We start from the raw sequence: 22,344 nt of genomic DNA, 5'->3' as shown, positions 1-22,344 counted from the left end.
ACACACACACACACACACACACACACACACACACACACCCACACACACACACATTATTTAAATATTTTCTCCATATCAATGTAAATGACAAAGGACACAAAACACAATTCTTGTTTTATTGAAGGCCATATGAGGCTTCATCAGTTTCAGTTACTCAAATCAAGTAAATATCCTCCAAAGTTAGTCTTGTATAAAATCCCCTTTTTGTGTTTCCTCAGTGTTTTCGCATAGAGCTGCAGTGGAAGGATCATAACAAGGGAGTTTGGCTCTAAAAAGACTTTGAAGCATATCTACTTGATTTGACAGCTGAAGCTTCATGTAAACTTTCAAATAAATCTTTGCACAAATGGAGGCTTGTGGATTTTGACCCCCATCACTTACACTGTAAACTCATTATGAAGGGATCTGTTCATGGCCAATATGAACAGGAGGAATGATTACAGCAAAAACAAAAATTGTCAATATTAATATGGACATCTGACTGTTGTTTAAAGACAGACTTGAAAAATTGTCCTTTAAGTTGATGTCTTCCACTACTTACTATTGCCTATAATAAACTATCCATCCATTTTCAAGTAGCTGGAGGTTATCCCAGCATGCATTGGGTGAGAAATGGAATTAGCCCTGGACTGGTAACTAGTCTATGATACAAACAGACAAAACACATTCACACCTGCAAGACCTGCAGTTCTTTGCTCTGTGGGAAGAAACTGCTAATGCTGAGCCACTATACTGCCATGAATAAACCAGCAAACAGTACAATAGTTACTTTTAATAAAGACACAAAAAAGTACAGTTTATTTTAGCTTGAGTAGTGGTAGAGTAGTTTTGTTGTTGTTGTTGTTGTTGTTGAAATCAACATCTACCTATCATGCAGCACTAGTGTGTAAAGATAGTCAGATATTAACAATGTATTGTATAATTAAAGGAGAAAGAGGTTTACTTGCCACAGTGAGAGAATTTTAAAAGGTTTTTCTTATTACTGGACAATTTTCATAACGACGTTATGACACTCATACATAAACCTAAAATGATGTTAAGTGACCAGGTTCCTCAAAGGAATAAACAAAAAAACGTCCTGTATATTGAATACAGAATTGCGTGAGTTAGATGTACATGATCAATTGATTGCCTAATGCCATCCTTCCTGAGTTTTTGGCCCAGATGAACTGTTGTTAGATGGATAAAAGTGTCAATGTGAGGCTGTTTCCTCTTTCGACAGATCTGACTGTGGTGTCAGCAGGAGGTTTATTCCACTGATGTTCAGTCGGTCAGTGCTGCCAAAGATAACAGGAGGAAAGCAGGCTGTTGTGCAAACCTCACTTTCTTCTGGCTCACAGCTGGTTGAAAGCTGCATCTCCTCTTTCACCTGTAAATACAAAAATTCACATGCATACACCTACACACAAACATACCTAAAAATAGACATTAGAGCATAGACCTTTACATCAGCTGTAGGAAGAGGAATTTGATCAAATATTAACACACTGCCACACACTGCTTCAACATGTCTGCTTACTTAGGCCATGACCTATCTAGTGTGACAAACAAACATCTTGTTTGGAGAATTTACTTACTAATTCGCCCCCAAAACAGAAAAAGTGTTAGCCTCAACTCCGTCGATCAGACACCAGGGCATTAAAACATTGGAGAATTAGATTTTTACTGCCTCAGATCGAGTACAAAATCCAGCTAAATCAAAAAATCCACCTTAATCTCATTATTCGTAACTGACTTGGTGCACTAATCACAATAACTGAACAGCATGAAGACAGAAAGGGTGGGCAATGTTGATTATAAAAACATTATCTCAACACTTGGAAGGATTGGAAATCACAGTGAAAGTTTGACTCATTTCCATTTAATTGAATCAAATGCATCTTTGTGTTTTATTAAAAATCTCAAGTAATTTAATTTTATTAACCAATTTAAATTTGTCATGCTGTGATGGACACAAAAATGTAACCGGTGGGTGGTTGAATGTGACTGTGCTGTTTGAATCAAGCAGGAGTGCCATATGTCACATGTTGTTTCCCAGTATCTCCAGTTTCTTTCTTCTTTCAACTGTCAAATCAAGTCAAAATGACACAAATGCAAATCTAAAGCTATAACATATCTTTCATTTAGACGTTAGAAATATGAACCATAGTTGATACTAGAATTTTGTCATGAAACAGTAATATGGAGAGATGAAAAACAATAACAGTAATTTCATGTCCAGTACCAGAAAATAGCATTTGGTAAACATATAAACAACATTACAGCTAAACATATCAGCTGTCCTGCAGTCACCACAGAGCATCCAATGTTTGTTCATGCACATGACGTGATTAGGTCATACCTGTGTCAGTGCAATATACTCTGCATGTATGTTCATGTTTGCTTATGCATACATGCATATACGTATGTGTGTGTGTGTGTGTGTGTGTGTGTGTGTGTGTGTGTGTGTGTGTGTGTGTGTGTGTGTGTGTGTGTGTGTGTGTGTGTGTGTGTGTGTGTGTGTGTGTGTGTGTGTGTGTGTGATTGTAAGTTTCGGGGCAGAAACAAAAGGCAGGCCTTATCTGTGCCAGACATTCTTGAGTATAGAAGTCATACTCTGTGCTGTGTTAATGGGAACAGTGGCTCCTTGTGCTAAGCAAAGTCGGAGGAATGCAGATTTAGCTTACCTGTAAACCTTGAGTCCTTCTCTATTAGTTTGCTAATATCTGTCTGTTTTATAGTGTCTTCAATCATGTGTGGACAATTTACAAACCGGATAGGAACAAGTGGCAAATACTCTTTTTTTCTTTTAACAGCAGGTGTATGAAACATCCTCTGTTTTTTAGTAACACAGGATTTAACTAGTGCTTTGCGGAGGTGGCATGAATCCAAATTTTTGTACATTTTGATCAACATGAGTCAAGTTTGCAACAGTTTGGGTTTTTTTCAGTGAAAATTACCTCAAGCTGCTGTCTTAATGCACTGTGTCCTGAAAAAGCCTGTTTTGGAGGAAGCAAAGGGCTGAAATATCCTTAAGGATAACATGCACTTTCATACAGATTTTAGTTTCTCTTTCTGGCTCTCAGCTCCAGGCATGTGGGGGTTGTGAAATATAGCAGGCTTAGTCATCACAGCATCATAAAATCTGCTGACTTCCAGTGTAGAGTCATCACTGTATAGTGAGAATATTAAGTAGGTTTTTTTAAAGAAGAAACTGATAATGGCAGTGATAATTTCCCCTGTGCCAATGAGTATGGACATGTTCTTTTGTAAAATAACTTACAAACCAAGAACTAATTCCCCCAATGTAAAGCTGCGATTCAAAATACACAGTAAAATAAATTCATGCCTCAACAACAATCTCTCACTTGAACCAAAGCCATACTGAACTGTATACTGATACTGTTCTTTTATAGATCATCGGCCTGACTGAGCTGTTTGTTCTATGTGTACAATTGCCAATGGGTATCTTCTACATACAGTTTTTTGTGTCTTATATAGTACAGTATATCACATTTTATCTGCATTCATTCCCTCCCAGACAAATACACAGATGATAGATATAAAACAAGTCACTGTTGTCTGTTCAACTCTTTGTGCATTCTTCTGGTGTATTATGAGTTGTTTCCCCTCACCCTTTTGCAGCCAGTGTCAGTCTGGACGTTGGTTTTGTATTCAACGTATTTCTATCCCAGTTCAACACTCTACAACTCCTTCTGGCATCCCTCACCATCAGATGGCTGTGGGTGGGATGGATGCAAAGAGGACAGAAGCAAAGTAGTCCTGGGAACAAGTGCTTAAACACCACAGGGGGTCTTCTTCCTCCCCTGCGTTTCTCATGCAGGCTGCGTCGGAGTGCGTGACGGCTGCTGCTCATTTCCCACCGGGTGCTCAGCAAAGGTTAAAGAGGTCAGAGTTTAGGATGAGCAGGCGGTCCCTTTTTTTTGCTGTCCTTTTTGGTTTCCTGCTCCTTTCCGTCCTTTGTTCCCAAACTAATCACAAGTCTTTCATAATTTTGATCAGAGTCGTAGATTCAGCACCACTTCAATGTCTGTGTTGCTGTTTGACTGTCCATCCATCTGTTTTCCAACTATTTCCTTAAACCCCTAATTGAGTGCATTGAGAACAGTCATTTACAGTATGTGGGGAGCGCGCACATTCCTCCGAGTGTGAGTGGAGCATGATCAAACGTGCCCTCGAGCCCTAAATGGTTCAACACCAGAACTCCCAGCTCCTCCCAGGCCATAGTTTCTCTCCACTGGGACAGAGGGCACAAGGTTGGGTTGGCCTAATTTGTACTGTCTTATGTTAAACTTAAAACTTGTATATCAGGTAGCTTATCTGGATGGCAGGTCAGATATTTGAGGATTGGTCAAATTGCAATAAGCACCTGTAATCACCTTGTGGTTGCATATTTTCTTCAGTTCCTCTCTTGCAATATTTAAAAAAAAAGATCTGCTAACAATAAATTCATTGAAACTGGAAAAAAAACAAACCACTTTTTTGCTGTAGCTGTTACCTCCTTCTGCGAGGTTGCAGAAGAAATGAGCACAAAACACCACAACACAAACAACAGAATGGTAATCAGAATTGTTAAAGCTGAAAATGCACTGGAATTTTTTCTGCCACTTTAATGCACCGTTGGGATAAACATTAGGATCAGCAGGGGGGAGGCAGCCGGCTGTGTGTGTGTGCATGCGTATACTTTCTGTTTATCTTGGAAATTTTTGAGTTTTGCGGATCACGAGCAGACCACGGGTGCATTATTTTACGACCCGTCCTTTCTTTCTCTCACGCAGGTTGAAGACATTCTGGCGGCAGAACAATTATTGTCATTTGATGATGATGTAACTCACTTTGCATTTCTTAAAGTCAGCAGTGTGGCTTCCTGTGGAAAGCAGTCACTGAGTTTCTTTCACTGTTTCACTTTCTGCCCTCCTTCTCTTGGCAAGAAAGGAGAGGAAATGATGTATTTTCCAAGAAAGAGCAGTTCCACCTGGCTTGAGTTGCGGTTACAATACATTTGAGGGAAATTATTTCTGCCTGCTTCGCACTCTGAAGCGTCCAACATACTTCCTGTTGGCCTGTTGCTGGAATGTACTCTGGAATGATATAATGACGTTTCCACATCCCTGACTACTCTAGCAGAAATATTTATAAGTGTGTCGTGTTTATAGAAAGAGGTGTACAGAACGGCTGCTTGACGCATCACATTTATAAGCTAATGTTCAGCTTAGTGAGGCCAGCAGGCAGGTGGTCTGACAGCTGGTGGGAACCAGAGAAACTGTATCTTCTCTCTTAAAGTGTGTTTGTGGCGATGCTATGTTGATTTATATATCTACTGCACAGACAAATGTGCATTGGGTTAACTGTGTTCTCAGTACCGCTATTGTCAATTATCCTCCACTGCTCATAAGATCCTGTAAACGTTTGATATCTCTAACAGATGCCCTGCCAATATAAAATGTATTCTCACGTCTTAATGACTTCCAGAGCATTAATATTCACTATTTACTAGTTCAGTATTTACACCTGACATTTACCATCGTTAAACGTCTTCGCTCTGTGCCGAAACACTAAGTCGTGAGTAATCTCTATTCATTCTGATTTCATTTTATTTGATTCACTTGAATTATTTACTTGCGTACTGTTCCAGCTTCTTAAATGGGAAGATTTGCTAATTTTCTCTCTATCTGTTGTCATTTTAAAGTAAATAATTCGGACTGTTGATCAGAAGATTTCTATGTCCTGAAAGTTGATCTTTGCTCAGGTCCAGAAATTTAATAAAAGTAAAAGTAGTAGTGTAAACTGAAGTGTAAAAATGACATGTTCCAGTCTCTGGAGATATAATGTGTTTATTTGTGAGCTTAAGAGGTGCTGGTAAGTGGATTATCTCAGCTAAATCTCAAATAAGCATATTTCCCAAAATGTTCTAAGTCCTTTAAGTGTAATTTTATCTGTTAAACATGCTGCACTTTTGATGAGTTTTTCTGTCGAGCACAGGATCAGCACATTACTCTGTCTCACTCAACTCATTTGTGCGTAATACCCTTAAACTGAGGCTTGGATACGACACACAGGATACAAGTGAGGGTTGTTCTTTTTGTCCGCATCATGTTTGGTCTCTTTGTCTCGTCAGCCATCAGCACAGTCAAATGTTTTTTCAGGGAATGAGTGTGATGTTTGTTGTGTACCGGAAGGGGGGTTCAAGGGGAAGCAGTGAAGGCATCTTTGTTAGCCACACATAAGATACTAGTGTTCGGCTTAGCTTGTTATTGGTGTGAAAAGGCAGTCTGTTTGGGCAAGTGTGTGTTTTATGTGTGAGGAATCATTTACTGGAGGCTCTTTTAATTGAGCCTGAATGGGTGTGCATGCATTTAGTGATATGGAGACGTTGCATTTTTAAAGTGTGACTGCACAGATTTATATTTTTGCATACTTTCTGTCATGAAAACCAAGCCCTTTAGATTTAAACTGCGTTGTTTTTTGTGATAAATAAAACATTCACGTGCATACATGATCACAAATTAATTTCTTGTTCTCTTTGTGTCCTCTTGTATGAAGCCTCTTTCACACACATACAAACACACTCTGTCCTCAGCTCTGTGCCAGCAGCTAATAAAGGAGGGTTATAGACAGACAGCAGGCAGACAGACAGATTGTCAGATGGACAGAAGGAGGCGTGCGCAAATTAAACAAAGAAGATTTCTTGGGGGAGAAGGCTGTCATGGAAAAAAAATGGAAATTACACAAAAAACAGATTATTTCAATATATGATCGCCATGTGATGATGCAGAAGAACAATGTAAAAGCGGTACATGTTTGATAAAAGTGACTGAATTATGTTTCAGTATAGGGACTGGTTGAATATGGCTCAGGATGGAAGAACAAAGAAATGAGGGATGGGCCAGAGTTACTTTCCCCACCCCGAAAACCACCTGCGTCTGCTCACTGTCGACAGACAAAGCAAAGTGTGGTCACACTTAATCTACTGTTTGTTAAAATCTGCAATCAACAACAAAAGAAAGATATTATATTTCCATTGTAGTTTCATACAGTATTTACGAACTAATTACTTACAAGTGATGGTATGTAGAGACATGGGAGAATTATGCATTGCATCATAAAATAAATATTTGAAACCAGTTTTATTAATATAAGTAAACTAATGTAAACACTTGCAAATGTTTCACTAGTTTTAAGACAAAATAAAGAGGAAAATGACTTACTGTATTTATAATTTTGCAGTGAGCAGCAGGACTAACCACAGAGCCTTTGTAGCTTTTAGTATCAGCAAGCTACTCAAGAGTACTTTGTCTATGGCAGCATGCACTGCATGTCTATACCACAAAGCCACACTGCAACCTCTTACTCACCACTGTAATGCACTGGCCTGTCTGTGATGAAGATTGTATCAGCAGGTTGCTCTATTTTGACTGATTTTGTTTCAGGAGGAGGAGAAGTGCAGTAAGAAAGCAGTATCAAGGGGAGATGGGCATTTTTGGAAAAAGGGGTGAGCTGAGAATAATGAAAGGGAGATGTACAAGGACAGACACATCAGACAAAGATGAAATTGGTCAGTAAAAAAAGCGTGAGTAATGATGATGCCTGTTGCCATAGTGATTGGGGTCAATGAATGGTTACCATGGAGCTCCCTACTTGGAATTCTGGGAAGAGTATATTTTGATGAGTGTGTATGTCTGTGTGTGTGTGCCATCTGTGTGCAACTTGTGGATGGATGATGGTGAAAGTGTAGATATATTATGAATGAATGAGAATGTACAGAGTCAAGGTACTTAATCACATTGATACTAAGATGATATATACTGTAAATCCATGTTATTTCAAAGTATTCCTGCATATCGCTTACTGCAACACATCCCACAATGGCCAATAGAGCTACCACAGTATGAAAAGTACAGTAGTTGACATGTCATATCTGACATGTTTTCAGTGATGTCATGTATAATGGTGTCTAATGAATGAATGTGTTCTATTAAATATGGATGTATGTGTATAAGACAACCTTAAGCTGTTATTACAACAGTAAAACATGCATGACCATCCTTTTAAGTAACTGTATTTATCGTTTTCCGCTCATTGCATCTTTGAGGCATGAAAACGTTAGTGTAGATAATTGCTCCAGCTGCCAGCAAACAATTGTTCACACAGAGCGAAATGAACCCAATGACTTGTTTACTGTATGCTCTTTGTGTAGCGGAGAATCTGGTACCCGTTTGTGTGAATGGAATTAATTTAGCAGATTGATTGTTTTACACCAGGTTTTGGCTTGTGTCCTAGCAGGACAGGAGTTTTCTCATGAAATTGTGTGTTTAGTAGGTTTCTGGGTCAGTGTGTGTGTGTGTCATATTCTGTCTGTTTCATTTGTTTATTTACAGTTGTCTGTATGTGCGTGTAGACTACACATGTATTTGCGAGACGGTAGATTTGCTTTCCGTCCACCTGATGTCAGTAGAAAATTGAGGTCATTGGCCATCACAGCCTGGCATGCTGAGTTATCTTATAAATAATACAAGATTAAAGATGCAGGTATTATATGATATATATATATATATATATATATATATATATATATAACTGTCAATGATCAAATGATCTGTCTTTGCAGTATTCCAGTAGTTCTGTATGTTTGCTTGTGTTTAGTCAAAATGTTTCATGCACATCTGTCACACAAATAGGCATATACAAGTGCACTTTAGATCAGTGGCTCAGATTAGGAGCAGGTTGACTGTGAATTAAGACTTATCCACGGCACACATGCACACACACTTTACATTGATGATCTGTTCAACTTAAATAGATGCTTCATTTTTCAGATCTAAAGCTTGTTATTCACTGCTCCAATTCCCACACACATTGTGTCTTACTCTACATAGTCACATGTTTCTTTTTACTCAAGGCACAATGTCTAACAGACATGCATCATGTCATTTCCAGTGAATATCTTTGCTAATGTCTAGTTGTCTATGAGTATTTTTGCCATGAGGTACGGGTTTGTCTGGTAGAAGAGGCCTCGATGTTCCCTCTGCTGCTGTCCTTCTGGTCCTTGAAGTGATGCTGATGTCGATGTGATGCCATGTGACACATCGAGTCTGGAAGACATGGGAGGCTTAGATATATTTGTAGACTGGAAGCCATGTCACATGTGTGTGTGGTCTGTCATAGGCTACTTTTGGGGACAAATTTTAGACTTAGGACTAGTTTTTGGGTCAGAGTTAAGGTAAGTCTCCAGGAAATGAATGCAAGTCTATATAGTGTGTGTGTGTGTGTGTGTGTGTGTGTGTGTGTGTGTGCGTGTGTGTGTGTGTGTGTGTGTGTGTGTGCATAACTCTCGTGTGAAGAGTTGAGAGAGGATAGCCACGCAAGCTTCACGCTAGAGTGCACACACAGCATGGTGGACAAGAATAGACTGTGTGCACTGTGGATGTATGTTGGGGCTGATGTGAGTGCATGTAGCGCTAGTGCATGTAAGGTTCCCTTCCCCCATCAGTAGTGATGTCAGACCCAGTACAGTATGTTTCCACTGGCAACAAGGATGAGCCCATCCCCCTTCCTGACTGGGTTTGTAGGCTGCATCATCATCATCATCATCATCATTGTCATCAGAACAGCGTTAGAATGTTCCTCCCATGTGTAAATACACACACACAAGAAACAGGTGTCCTTGAGATCAGATTTTAAAACACACACTTATATGTCATCTTCTCTCTTCACAGACATTTTCATTCAGCTGTTGTGTCTTGCAGCACTACCCATAATCTTCCTTGGGAGTCAATCTTACTCCATTTCACTTTAATCCCTTAACTCTCTGGTGTACTCACTTATAGGAAACACAGTAATAGCTAAGATACTGTACACTTCAGGGGTACTGATGAGGCAAGTGAGGACAAAAAGACATTCACAATGTCATGCATCCTCTCAAACACACACATTTGCCTCTGGAGAGCTGCTTTTGGTACTTCACTTGACAGAACTGGCAATCACAAATAGACATACATACTGGAAAACATCTAACCATATCAGACATTTACATCTAACCTGCAACACAAAGCACACAATCCATAATCATCCTCATCGTCATCATCATTATCTGAAGTACTGCGGTTGAAAACCTTGGTTTGATCATCAGAGAATCTGCTGCTGGCGGTGCTGTATCAAATGTCATTTGTTCTTCCTTGTCATCAGATGTCACTCAGTATTTATTGGCAGTGTGGCCTGGCCAAGACATGACATGCTTGTAATGAGTTTATCCTTTAGATTGAACAGCTGTTTGACATTGAATGTGTTGGGTGCAGTGACTTAATGGAGAACATGATGCTGCTGGGTTTGACTAAATACTTGGGTGCGGAGTGTGTGTGTAGTGTTGTTTTTCTAATTGACATGTGGTAAAAGAGCAGAATGCCAGTGTGATGGATTTTTCCAGATGCCAGAAAATTTTGCAGCAACAATAATCAAGTGCAACAAATTACGCAGACAGCTTAATGAAAAGCCTGTGTTCTCATCAAACCTCTGCGTAGACCACACACACATGCCTGCTTGCTGTGTCAGTCTCATGTTGTGGTGGAGCAAAGTGTAATCTGTATAAACAATGTGTTTTCTGGATGAGGGCAAGTGCAAGAAAGGCTCAAATCAAGAATTAGCTAAGCATTTCCAAGCACTGTAAAAGAAAAGCTTACAAGCAGAAAGGAATTCTAGGAATGTTGTTCTCTGGAGCAGGTGCTAACGTTGCCAATTGACATCCCAGCTCCCCCGTTACTGTGCACTTCCCCTCTAAAGTAAAAACAGACCAAATAGGGCAGGCGTTGTTGCTTACATGTTACAATTGTTTACATGTTCTTCCTCCAGAAGCCTGTACTACGAGCTGAGATTAGTAGGTTAGCCAGTTTGCTTTAGCTTTATGCTTTGGGTTTAACTCAGGTTTTCCAGTATAAGAGCTTCTAAAAGGCAGAGAGATTGTTTGACTCTAATCACATAATGTTGATGATTTTAGCTTCATTCATGTATTTTATACCCACAGTGAAAGCTGACAGTGAGGATGATTTTACACTCTGATTCCATCACTGCAGCTCAGACCAACATGTGTGATGATATTTGGAAATAAAAAGGGAATTTTTTTTATTTTTTATTATTATTATAGAAGAACAAAACACTGTTAATTGGCTTCCATGATTGTAAAAGCAATATTTGGGCCAGATAGACCTCATCAGTGATTAACTACTTTTACACTCTCTGCTTCAGTGGCAGAAAAAGTCTTTAAGTTTTTTATGTGCATTAACAGAACAGTTTGCCCATCATCCAACTTAATAGCAAACAATACTAACACTATCCGTGATACAGTTTATCCAGGACAGCCAATGTTAAGCTCAGTAAAGCCAGCTCGCCCAAATAGAGGCAAAAGTTGAACTTGCTCTGTAGTACAGGTCCCAGCTCTGCAAAGTATTACCCCTGTGATATATAATATCAGCTGTCAGGAAGTTTTAGGGTGTAAAAAAAGTTGAAAATGAGGGCGGGGTTGCGATTTTATGGTGAGATCATTGTCTTCCAGGGTTCCAGTGTTACGGTCGACATGTTCCAACACATGCAGGGTGTGACGTTGAGCCTTCCAAACAAGCTCCAGCTGACGTTGTTTCTGGGGAAATAGACATTCTGTGTACTTTCACACTTTTCTTTTACGTACTTACTTTTGAGTCTATTGCGCTATTTTGTTTTGTGTGTCAGATGAATAAGAAATGAATTTTGACATAACCAGGGTAAGACCCAAGTGCAACCTTTGCAGCCTATATACAGTAAAGGAGTCGCCATAACAACTGACCCTATAAATGTGCGCTTGCGCTGTAATGGAAGAAGACCCTCTAGGGGGTGGATGGTAAAGGCTTTTCGCCCACCCAAGCCACCTGACATATACACGCCCCACTGTGGGCTGTCATGTCCCGTTATCTTCATATTTAATCTACTGTAGATTAAAAAAAATTTAAAAATCAGGATTGCTTTATTGTATTTTGGTAATTGCTGAGTCACTGCCAACTAATCTGAAACCCTCTGTGTTGCTGCTGCTCTTTTTTATTATCTTATGGATACTTAAGTGATGGTCTGTGTCTCTCTGTGCATGATGTCATTCATTGATTTTGCCGCTCGACTGTGGTCGCTAATCTTCCAGAGTGATGCCTTTGTCGATCTGGTCATCAGGATTAATGATCAAGTCTGTGCAATCGTGATGTATGGTGACTGATTGCTGCTTAATTTGCAGCAGGGATAAAATACTGTTAATGCTTAGATGTTGTGGCTCCTGTTTGAATACACAAAATGGCAAAAAGTACAATATTCATATGATTTTACATCATATGTTTTTTCCCCTTGTTTTTTTAACTTTCTTCTTTCAGTCATGCCTTCATCTATCACTTCCATTTTATTCCCTTTGTGTCATTTTTCTTTTAAAGTTTGCTGACATTCATTAAAACTTCAATAATAAAATATCTGGTTATTTTTTGTATTAGTCATTGTGACATTGCGGCTTACCGCTAATGCAAGAACAAACAAACAAGACTTTGAATCTTGTTCTGACTGTGACTTTAATGGTTTTCAGCTCAATGTGTGGTTCCTATTCTCAGAAATTGCAGTCTTGCTGGTTTTTGCAGTCTGGCATTACTCTGACTGAACTGTGTTTGTTCTCTCCTCAGGGCTGGCATTGACGATGTGGAGACAGACGTGGTGGAAATCGAGGCAAAGCTCGACAAGGTATGAACCAAGACTATGAACATAAAAGAGGGACGTTCAGGATTTGATTCATGTTGTTTGAATGAAAAATGCCACCACATTTCAGATGTTGAGCACCTTCTAATACTGTGAAACTGAGCAGAGACCCCTTTGTATCTCTTTCTGTGTCTGTCTCTCTCTTTTTGTAAATGTCTTTCTTTTTCCATCTTTGTATCTTTCTCTCATTCTCTGTTGGTTAAATGTCAAGGCTATTTAAAGCAGGAAAACAGTGCAAGCATGACTTATTATATCCAATAGGTTTATGCATTGCTAAATAACACACAGACACACACACACACACACACACACACACACACACACACACACACACACACACACACACACACACACAGTCTCACACACTGGTGCTGGTGCACGTTGAGGCTAAGCAAACAGTGATTAATGTCACAGAGGCAGCTTTATATTCTGCAGTATGGAAACATCACTCACAGCAGTCCTTTGTTATCTGGATCTGAGATGTCTTGGTTTGCCCTGCTAAACCAAAGAAAATTCTCCATGTAAATCAACCACCATTCACTACACCATTAATCCTTAGTGTTTATAAGATATGGAAAAAGCAGGCTCATTTATCTCTTTAACAACAACCCACTGTACTGTGGACACATTTTTCATGTTTTGGTTACCTTGCAGTGTATTATACATCTATTATTTTTACAGTAGGGCATTTTTACCAAAAAGACAAGAATCTTATTTTATTTATTGATAAAGATATTAATTAAATTAATATTCACATTTCACAGTACTAGCAGTCTGTCAGAGTTATACATCATACTTGCAGAGCAGTAGGTGGTAAAAAGTATATGGATTAGCTGGACTTACCTTTAAAATCATCATCTTAAATCTTAATTACATTAGTGAAAGGCACACTGGATAATGGGTATAAATTAGTGCATCATTGTCACACGTTATTGCTCCTAACAATGGCTCCAAGTATGGCGGACTAGCAGGACTGAACTGAACTGTCTCCAAGAACTCTATGAGCTCAGACAATGCCTCTGTAGATAAACTAATAGATTTTTAGTTAGAGAGCATTTGCTGGATGAGATCAAGTTAACGTAGTTAAGTGATGACCACACCTGCTTTTTACTTCGATCTCTAACCACTCCGTTTTTTTTTTTTCTTTTGTTTTTTTTTTACAAAATTACCCTTTTTTATGTTTTGCATTCCTGGCTAAAACACTTTGTTTCTTCACATAAACAATAGATATCAAGAGAGGTCACTTACAAGTGCAAGGTCCATCATGTGCAGCCTGTGGGTAATAAAAATAGTCTTCAGTCTTCACAACTCTGTCTGTTAAAGTGATGGAGTGCTTATTTAGTTGACTGTGACATTTATTTGAGGCTGCAGTTAATCTGTGGTTCATCAATGAGTCCCAATAGTTACTGCCTGCCCTCCAGTCTTAAATTAGTGAGCTAACCGGCATCTCAAACAAATGTGTATGCCCCCACCCTGTCACTCACACACACACACACACACACACACACACACACACACACACACACACACACACACACACACACACACACACACACACACACACACACACACACACACACACGCACACTACAATCCACAGATTACTTCATTACTTCTGCCCCCAACAGGTCAGGTCCCTCCATTGAACTTTGAGCTCCATTTGAGCACCATTGAAAATTGACCAGGGTCAGGGGGAAAAGGTTTCCATCGGGGTGATTTGTTCTGTTCAGCAGGGGTCCTCACGCTGCTCTGTTTGGCTGCTTTGAAGCTGCATGTCACAGTCTCTTAACATTAAAAGCTCTTAGAAGAGATCATGTCTGAGACTGAGGACAGCCGAACCGGCCTGCAGTAATGCTGACTGTTCTGGCCAGTGTGATTATTCAGCTTACTCGTGTATTGGAGTGAACAACATGTAGGGTTATTCTTTGTTATCTGATTTTATTGCTAAGTGTAGTTTTATAAATGAAAGACATTATTTTTTCATGTTAATCCAGACTGGTCATAATTTGCCAATTTTTAAAATTCCCATCACACACCTCATTGACTAGCAGAGGCTCTATAAGACACTGTAATTGTTTCGGTCAATAAACTTGGTGAGGACTGTCATGTGGGACCAGATGTGGAATTTGGACTCTAAGTGGATCGCTGTGGTTTTTCTGGCCAATTTATCAACAAATCCTGACACTTGTACTGTGCTGGCAATGGCTGTGCTCATACCCAAAGGGGCTCAGCCCAGCACACCATCAGATCAGATTCCCCATATCAGCCAATTTGTTGACAGATGTTGTCAGATCAGCCTGTGAGCAGCAGCAGGGCAGGAATCATACTGCTTGTTTTTGTTTTTTTGTGAATTCATAACAGTGTCAATCGTGTACACGTGAATGTGTATAACATGGTACACATCAGGTAACTACACATTGTATACACATTTCTACATTTTTGCAAATGTGTGCATTTTGATTCTGAAACTAATTTCAGCAATTTACTTCTCAACAGTTAGTTTTTAGCCAGGCTGTCATAGATTGTGCAGCTATCTGTCCTCACCCACTAGTTTCTCATCTCTGGCCTGTACAGAGTAAAGGAGTTTGTCAACCACCCAGTAAACCACACTCATACAGCGTCAGCCTTGGGAACTCCTGCACCAAATGAGATAATTAAAGGTTACTGCACCCTCTCTTCTGCACACCCCCCAAACCCTGCACCAACAAGCACACACATACTGTACGCTCTGACTTTGCAGCACACACAGCTGCGTCAGTACAGTGGTAATGACAGTGTACCACTCTGTAGCTTATCATATTACTCGTAAAGTGGGAAAGTGTAATGGTTGCCAGTTCATGTGGTTTTTAATAGAGTGCATACCATCGTTGTGAACTGTCTGCACCTGGTAATATACATGTTAACAATTACATTTTTGCTCCCGTAGGCTGTGTCCAATATCACTCACTGCTTGCTAGTGCACCCAGTTCCTCTCTGCCATTTAATTTGACTGCCTCAATTCTCATTGTGAAATTTACGCACTACACAGCAGTGGTTCCCAAATCGTTTTTTAAATCCTGGCACCCCCATTCCCATCCCAACCACAACACAAATACACATGCAACTTTTTCAGCTGTTAGTGACACCGTTAATATCTTTTAAAACTATTTATTAGAATTAAGTTACAAAACTAATAACATTAATGTGAAAGTGTGAAGTGACATACAGAATCTTTCATCAGTTGTGAGTGAATGATTATCGGCCTATTCTCAGTTTTAGGCTAATTTTATCTGTAAAGCCAAGCGACTGTACTGCACTGCACTGTACTGAAGTTCTTTGAGAAATTTACAGTGACGCACAAAGTCAAGAGGTTGTTATATTCAACACAACAAGCTAGAGAAGCTCTGCAAATTAAGCTGCATTCCCACACATGCGCAGTGACGTCTATCGTTCCATGAACTTCTCTCCCAAGACTTAAAACATGATTGCTGTTTATAGGTTTTGAAGCAATTTCTTTAAAAAACTACCATTGCCATTGCCTTCATGGCAAAGGAACATGTCACCCAGTGCAACGGTGTGGCTCACTGACATGTTTTTAATGGATTTTGGTAAACAACAGAGGTCAACAGCACAAAGGAATAAGATATATCAGGCTTTAGATACACACACAATATTTGTAAGCAGGATGAGCTCATTGTTGGTTTGGATTTCTTGACAATAAGAAAAATACAGCCTCATCCTTTAACACAGTGATTTCAATGTTTAATGCTTTAATGCTTAATGTTTCTTCATTTGTTACATGCAACATTTGTTAATTAAAAATTTCACCTCTCCTTGTCATGAAATGTTACTGAAAATGTAAAGCAGTGGGGCAAAAATTAACAAATCTCATCTCTCAGTCTGTCATTGGGTACTCACTTTGGGAACTACTGTTATACAGTGCAGTTCCCTCAAAAGAATATCTTACAATAAAAAAAAGTTCATCCAGAGCATTTACACCACTTTTACTATCAAGTAAAATTATTAACCATGGGACTCCATTATTAGATGATGCCAAGTTTATTATATGGGGACTTGTGAATGAAGAGACTGATTTCAGACTCTACTATAGTTTTGAGTTGTATTTGCATGCCAAAAGTCTGTATACTGTACATAGATTATAAAGCCACATTCCCCTAATCATCTTATTCAATTATCAGCTTTATTCAAATGCCTGAAAAATACTCACTTCTCATTTGGATACCACCTGCTTCAATAATGCCTGCACTGGCCTCGATACAGACATGAGGATTATTCTAAATTTGAGTGTCCTCTTAGATTCTGCATAAGCTTTGTTTGATTTACATAATCACTGTGACTATTAATATCTCTGTGTTGCATTGTCTTTAAATAGACATTGTTCTTGTTGGGTATTTAAAGTGATGATTTTTATTTTGCTCCCTCTAGCTGGTGAAGCTGTGCAGTGGGATGATCGACGCAGGCAGGGCCTACGTCAGCGCCAACAAGCTCTTTGTAAACGGCATCAAGGACCTGTCCCAGCAGTGCAAAAAAGAGGAGATGATATCGGTGAGTAGGAGCAGCACTGACTTGCATTTGAGACAGAAACATACAAATGCCACAGAGCTCAGGGTCACCTCCTCAACAAAATGACTGCTCATCTATCTCAACCCTCTACGAGGACATTCCAGTGATTCCCCACATGAATCATTATAGTAGAGCAGTATAAACAGTACTGTCCAGACACAGAGTCGTCCGCCTGTTGAAAGCATGAGAGATGTGACCACATGCAGACAGGAGATGTTTACGATGAGAGTTTACATGGCTGGAAGCACAGGGAGATCGGAAACTTGCTTTATGGTTTCTTTTAGAAAAACATTTGGACTACATTTCCTGTTAGTACTGGTGTCGCCTTGGTAGCTTCAGGGTAAAGTAATGGAGACGTAACAATAAATCTGAAATTTATTTCATACCAAGTGTAGATTCAGAAGATCTTTTGTGAACAGTGCAGTATACACTGAGACATTTAGGGATTTAGTATTATTTATGTGAAAATGAAGTTTATGTTAGTGACGTGTACTTACAGTGTGTGTGGTGTGTGGTGTGTGTGTGTGTGTGTGTGTGTGTGTGTGTGTGTGTGTGTGTGTGTGTGTGTGTGTGTGTGTGTGTGTGTGTGTGTGTGTGTGTGTGTGTGTGTGTGTCCATGTTGTCACACTAAACTGCAGGAATGCCTTGAAAAGTGTGGAGAAAGCCTCCAGGAGATCGTCAACTACCACATGGTAAGACAGTTTTTTACACACGCGCACACACACACACATACACAAACACACACACACACACACACACACACACACACACACACACACACACACACACACACACACTTTTTTTAGCCACAGGCAAGAGGTCAAGGTAGAGTGGTATTTGGACACGCCCCGGTCCTCTTGGCATGTTAACGTCTTTCAGACATCCAGTGCCTCTTGGGCCCAGTATTACACAACATGCATGCACGCATGCACACACATACACGCACACACAATTTAACTGTGACCTCACTCTTTGACGGCGAATCTGTCCACACAGGCCAGAGCACATGCGTGTGTCTGATTCAAACCACATGCTTCACCATATGTGTACAAGTGCACAAACTTTCATACACATACAACGCACACACACACATGCATACATACATACATACATACATACATACATACATACATACATACATACATACATACATACATACATACATACATACATACATACATACATACATACATACATACATACATACATACATACATACATACATACATACACATTTTTATTAATACGACTGGAGTTAGTTCTCCTCATGAGTAAATGTGGTTAAGACATTTCTCTCACTTGGAATCTGCTGAGATGCCACTACAAGTTTGAGAAGCCCAAAGGCAATTCTGTGTCTAAAGGGATATTACGACATTTTAAATGCATAGAAGTAAATAACTTTTATAGTTACATGCACAAGATTCTTTTATCACACTTTATTCTGATGATAACTACCCTATGTGAGAGAGTGTGGTGTTTTGAGGTGTTTGCATGCCTATGTGTGCTGAAAAGGAGCAAGAACAAAGAAAATGATGAAGAGGTAGCAGCAGAACACAACAATCATAAAGCTTGTAATTGTCTTATTTGTTTGTTTGACATGAGGATTAAAAAACTGTCATCTCTAAAATATGTATCCCATTATTTGTCAGAAAATTGTGATATTTAAAATTATATTATTAGCTTACAACTCTTTCTGCTAAACTGTGACTTGTGTTGGTGTTGTCGCCCTGCACACTGGTGTGCTTTAGCTACATCAGAGGCACATATCAGCTACTCTTATCCGTCGCTGCTCACCTCTATATTGTGCTTTGACCTTATCAGAGACTCTTTATTTTCCTCTTTTTGTATTTACAATTCCACTACCACATCTCTTCTTTTATCAAACTACTCACTGCCTTGGCTATCTGTCATGTGATTCCTTCCAGACTTTATTCAGTTTTTCCTTTAATCTTTATTATACAGCACAAATGAACTTCAGTAGTTGAAGGGCTTTCACACATTGTTTGCTAAGTAAAGGCTTACACTGTTGGACCAGCAAGACACAAGCACACAGACCACAATATAAAAAATAATATAAATCCTGTCTTAATCTGTCTTATTCTTTTTCTCATTTTCTTCATTCGTGCTCTCCTCCTCCCCTGAATCTGTTTCACTCCACAAGGGTCAAGCCAGTTTAACCCCAAGCTTTTCAAATCAAATCAAAGTGCTGAACACTAGATAGGATCCATCAGCTGCAATATCCAGTTCTTCACACTAATTTTCAGTTTTCTGTTGTTAGCTTTCAGCCTCTTCATATGCAGTAGGCCATTACCATAAAAAATCCAGACAGTTTAGCCTTTTCTGTGTTATGGTTTTTTGTTTTTTGTTTTTGTTTGGCACAACCTGTTTCTTTTCCTCTGCCCTTCCTCCGCCTTCCCATCTATCCTCCCCTGTCCCCTCCCTCACTTACCCTTCACCGCAGGCGTCCCACTTCTCCACTCTACACCCAGGAATTACACTAATAGCTTGTCTGGCAAACCGTATGAATGGAAGGATGGCGGGAGGGGAGGAAAAGACTTGGTGAAAAGAAATCTGTCTTTGTTCGACCACCCACTAGTGCCCAATTCTGTATGTTCTCAGCTCCCCTCAGACACGAAAGAAGCCATTCAAACAGGAGAAAGTATCAGCTGCTACATACCATGATGAGCAGATGTGTTTACTTCAAAACATACAAATCCCACCCCAAATTGTAAGAGATTATAATCATATCATAGAGGATTTGAACAGATTTTTGTAGTGGCAACATAATGCAACTTTTTCTGGTGTAGTAGAACCTGCAGAAAGCTAATTTGCTGATTTGCTAATTTGCTTCGTAGCCGTTATTACGCATGCAGGAAAGATGACTGATGGTACGTCTGTAATAAAAAATACTGAGGATCTTCGAATGTGAGATCTTTGAGGATGAGTGTGTTGGGGCATTGAGTGTCGACATACTGTAGGTTGGTTGGGTCATCATAATCCAGAACCAGTTTGGTTGGAGCATTTGGATTAGTCTTTCTGATGCAACTGATTTAGATCTTTTTCTGCGAATTAATTCTGTGTCATGGAAGTGGCGGATAAGTCACACCCCCATGGAAAGAACCAAATCTTTAAAGCTCAACTTGTCTACATTCCCATGACACATAATGACGCATAATTCCAGTAGATATAAGTCTAAAACAGGAAAAAAATGTTTGTTTCTGCAGGCAGAGGACTGCACAAGTTGTGAAAGGTTGAATTTGGATCATATTTTAACTTCTTCCTCTGCATATTAAAGGGGCCCTCAAGCTTAGGTTACTCATCAACTCAGGAGGGGTACTGCTACTACCACCACTAAAACCCCTAATCGAGTTGCATTTTCGAGGGGGAGTTGCATTTATGGAAGTTCAGTAATAAATCACTGGAGTATTCTTTAAAACATATTACATTACAGTGTCTTAAAATAAAGTCGTATGTCATGTATACAAAGCCTTAAAATAATTGCAGGTGCACTCACATGTAAAAAAGGAGTAGAAGGTCAGGTCCCCAATATGAGGCCCAACACACTGTAGCAGTCCTCTGAAAAGATGTTTTAAAGCTCTGCAGTCACAGGGGAGTAACAGATGGTTTATATTCCCACAATCAGAGTACATATTTGTGAACTCCTGAAGAGAGAAATGCAGAACCATCAGTCTTACACATTTGCAAACACACACACACATGCACATACACAGACACACAAATAGTCTAACCCTGTAATCCTCAGTGTGTATGTTTATAAACTAAAGATTGCTATATAAATTTTAATCCAAAGGCTGCCAACAGTGATTGTTGTATACAATGAGGTTATCTTTGAATACAACAATGAGGTTATCAGAATCTAATCCAATGGCATTGTTGTGTGAGTTCATGTGTGTATGTGTATGTGTGTGTTTGTGCATCTTTACATATATGTTTTGGCTGTGTATTGAGATATACGCCGAGGCATCCATGTTGTCCATGCACATGAAGAATCAACAAGAGACACACACAAATGCGGAGCACAAATACGTAAATGAAAGAAAAATCCTTTCGAAGGTGGAGAGAGAGAGAGAGAGAGAAAGAATTAGAGAAGGAGGAGGAGGAATGGGAGTCTCATGGTTAACAAACCTGTAGGGCTAAAAATCTGTTGAAGCAGCAGCTGAATGCCTGCCTGCGCACGAGCGCGCACGTGTGTGTGTGTGTGTGTGTGCGTGTCACTGGGACCTTTGTCATTACCCGTAGTCCTCTGGGGACCAAAGCTGGTCCTAATGAGGGAAAACGTCATTTCTGAAGTCCTGGTTAAGGTTAGAGTTAGGCGTTAATTGGTTATGGTTAAGGTTGTGTGTGTGTGTGTGTGTGTGTGTGTGTGTGTGTGTGTGTGTGTGTGTGTGTGTGTGTGTGTGTGTGTGTGTGTGTGTGTGTGTGTGTGTGTGTGTGTGTGTGTGCGTGTCTATGGCATCAGCTGTTACATTAATAAAATGGAAGGATTTATATTGCCATCTTGTGGTCAAAAGTTGCAACGACAGATTTGAACTATTCAAACAGATCTTTTGAGTCCTATTCAATAGTACCATACTGTATATATTTATCTTTATTTAACTAGATGTTATAGTTGGTGCACATTTCTTTAACTGTGGCTTTTATTTTATTAAATGATTCATGTTTCCACTCCTCTTTCCCACTTTGCCCACAGATTTTGTTTGACCAGGCTCAGAGGTCGATCAAGCAGCAGCTTCACACATTCATTAAAGAGTAAGTATAGTTATGACCCTTCATTAAGGAACTTCATCCAGCTGCCAAAAAGAAAAAGTTTGTACATACTAATGGTACAGTGATGGAGATGGAAACCCTAGACTCACCAAGTATTTTTGGGACTATTGAATGTTTTTCCCTCTTAAGAGAGGTGACCTGTAAAACTTGAGCATGATATTAAACCATTCTATCAAACCCAAGATATAAATGTCTTAAATGTCTTGGTTTGTCAATTTTGTGCAACCAAATTCAGCATTTGCC

General features: G+C 39.5%; 1 protein-coding gene across 1 annotated transcript in view; it reads left to right on the top strand.

Annotated features, from left to right (window-relative positions):
- LOC134004346 (arf-GAP with coiled-coil, ANK repeat and PH domain-containing protein 3-like) overlaps positions 1-22,344 on the top strand; it is a 55,853-nt gene that overhangs the window by 13,917 nt on the left and 19,592 nt on the right. Inside the window, exons 2-5 of the mRNA XM_062443581.1 lie at positions 12,678-12,735; positions 17,176-17,295; positions 17,952-18,005; positions 22,025-22,083. Coding sequence (XP_062299565.1) covers positions 12,678-12,735; positions 17,176-17,295; positions 17,952-18,005; positions 22,025-22,083 — 291 coding nt within the window. The remainder of the gene's footprint in view (positions 1-12,677; positions 12,736-17,175; positions 17,296-17,951; positions 18,006-22,024; positions 22,084-22,344) is intronic.

This window comes from Scomber scombrus, chromosome 3 (genome assembly GCF_963691925.1).
Source record: "Scomber scombrus chromosome 3, fScoSco1.1, whole genome shotgun sequence".
Classification (NCBI taxonomy): Eukaryota; Metazoa; Chordata; class Actinopteri; order Scombriformes; family Scombridae; genus Scomber; species Scomber scombrus.
The sequence above is the reverse complement of the archived record's forward strand: the minus strand, read 5'-3'. Positions and strand labels throughout refer to the sequence as shown.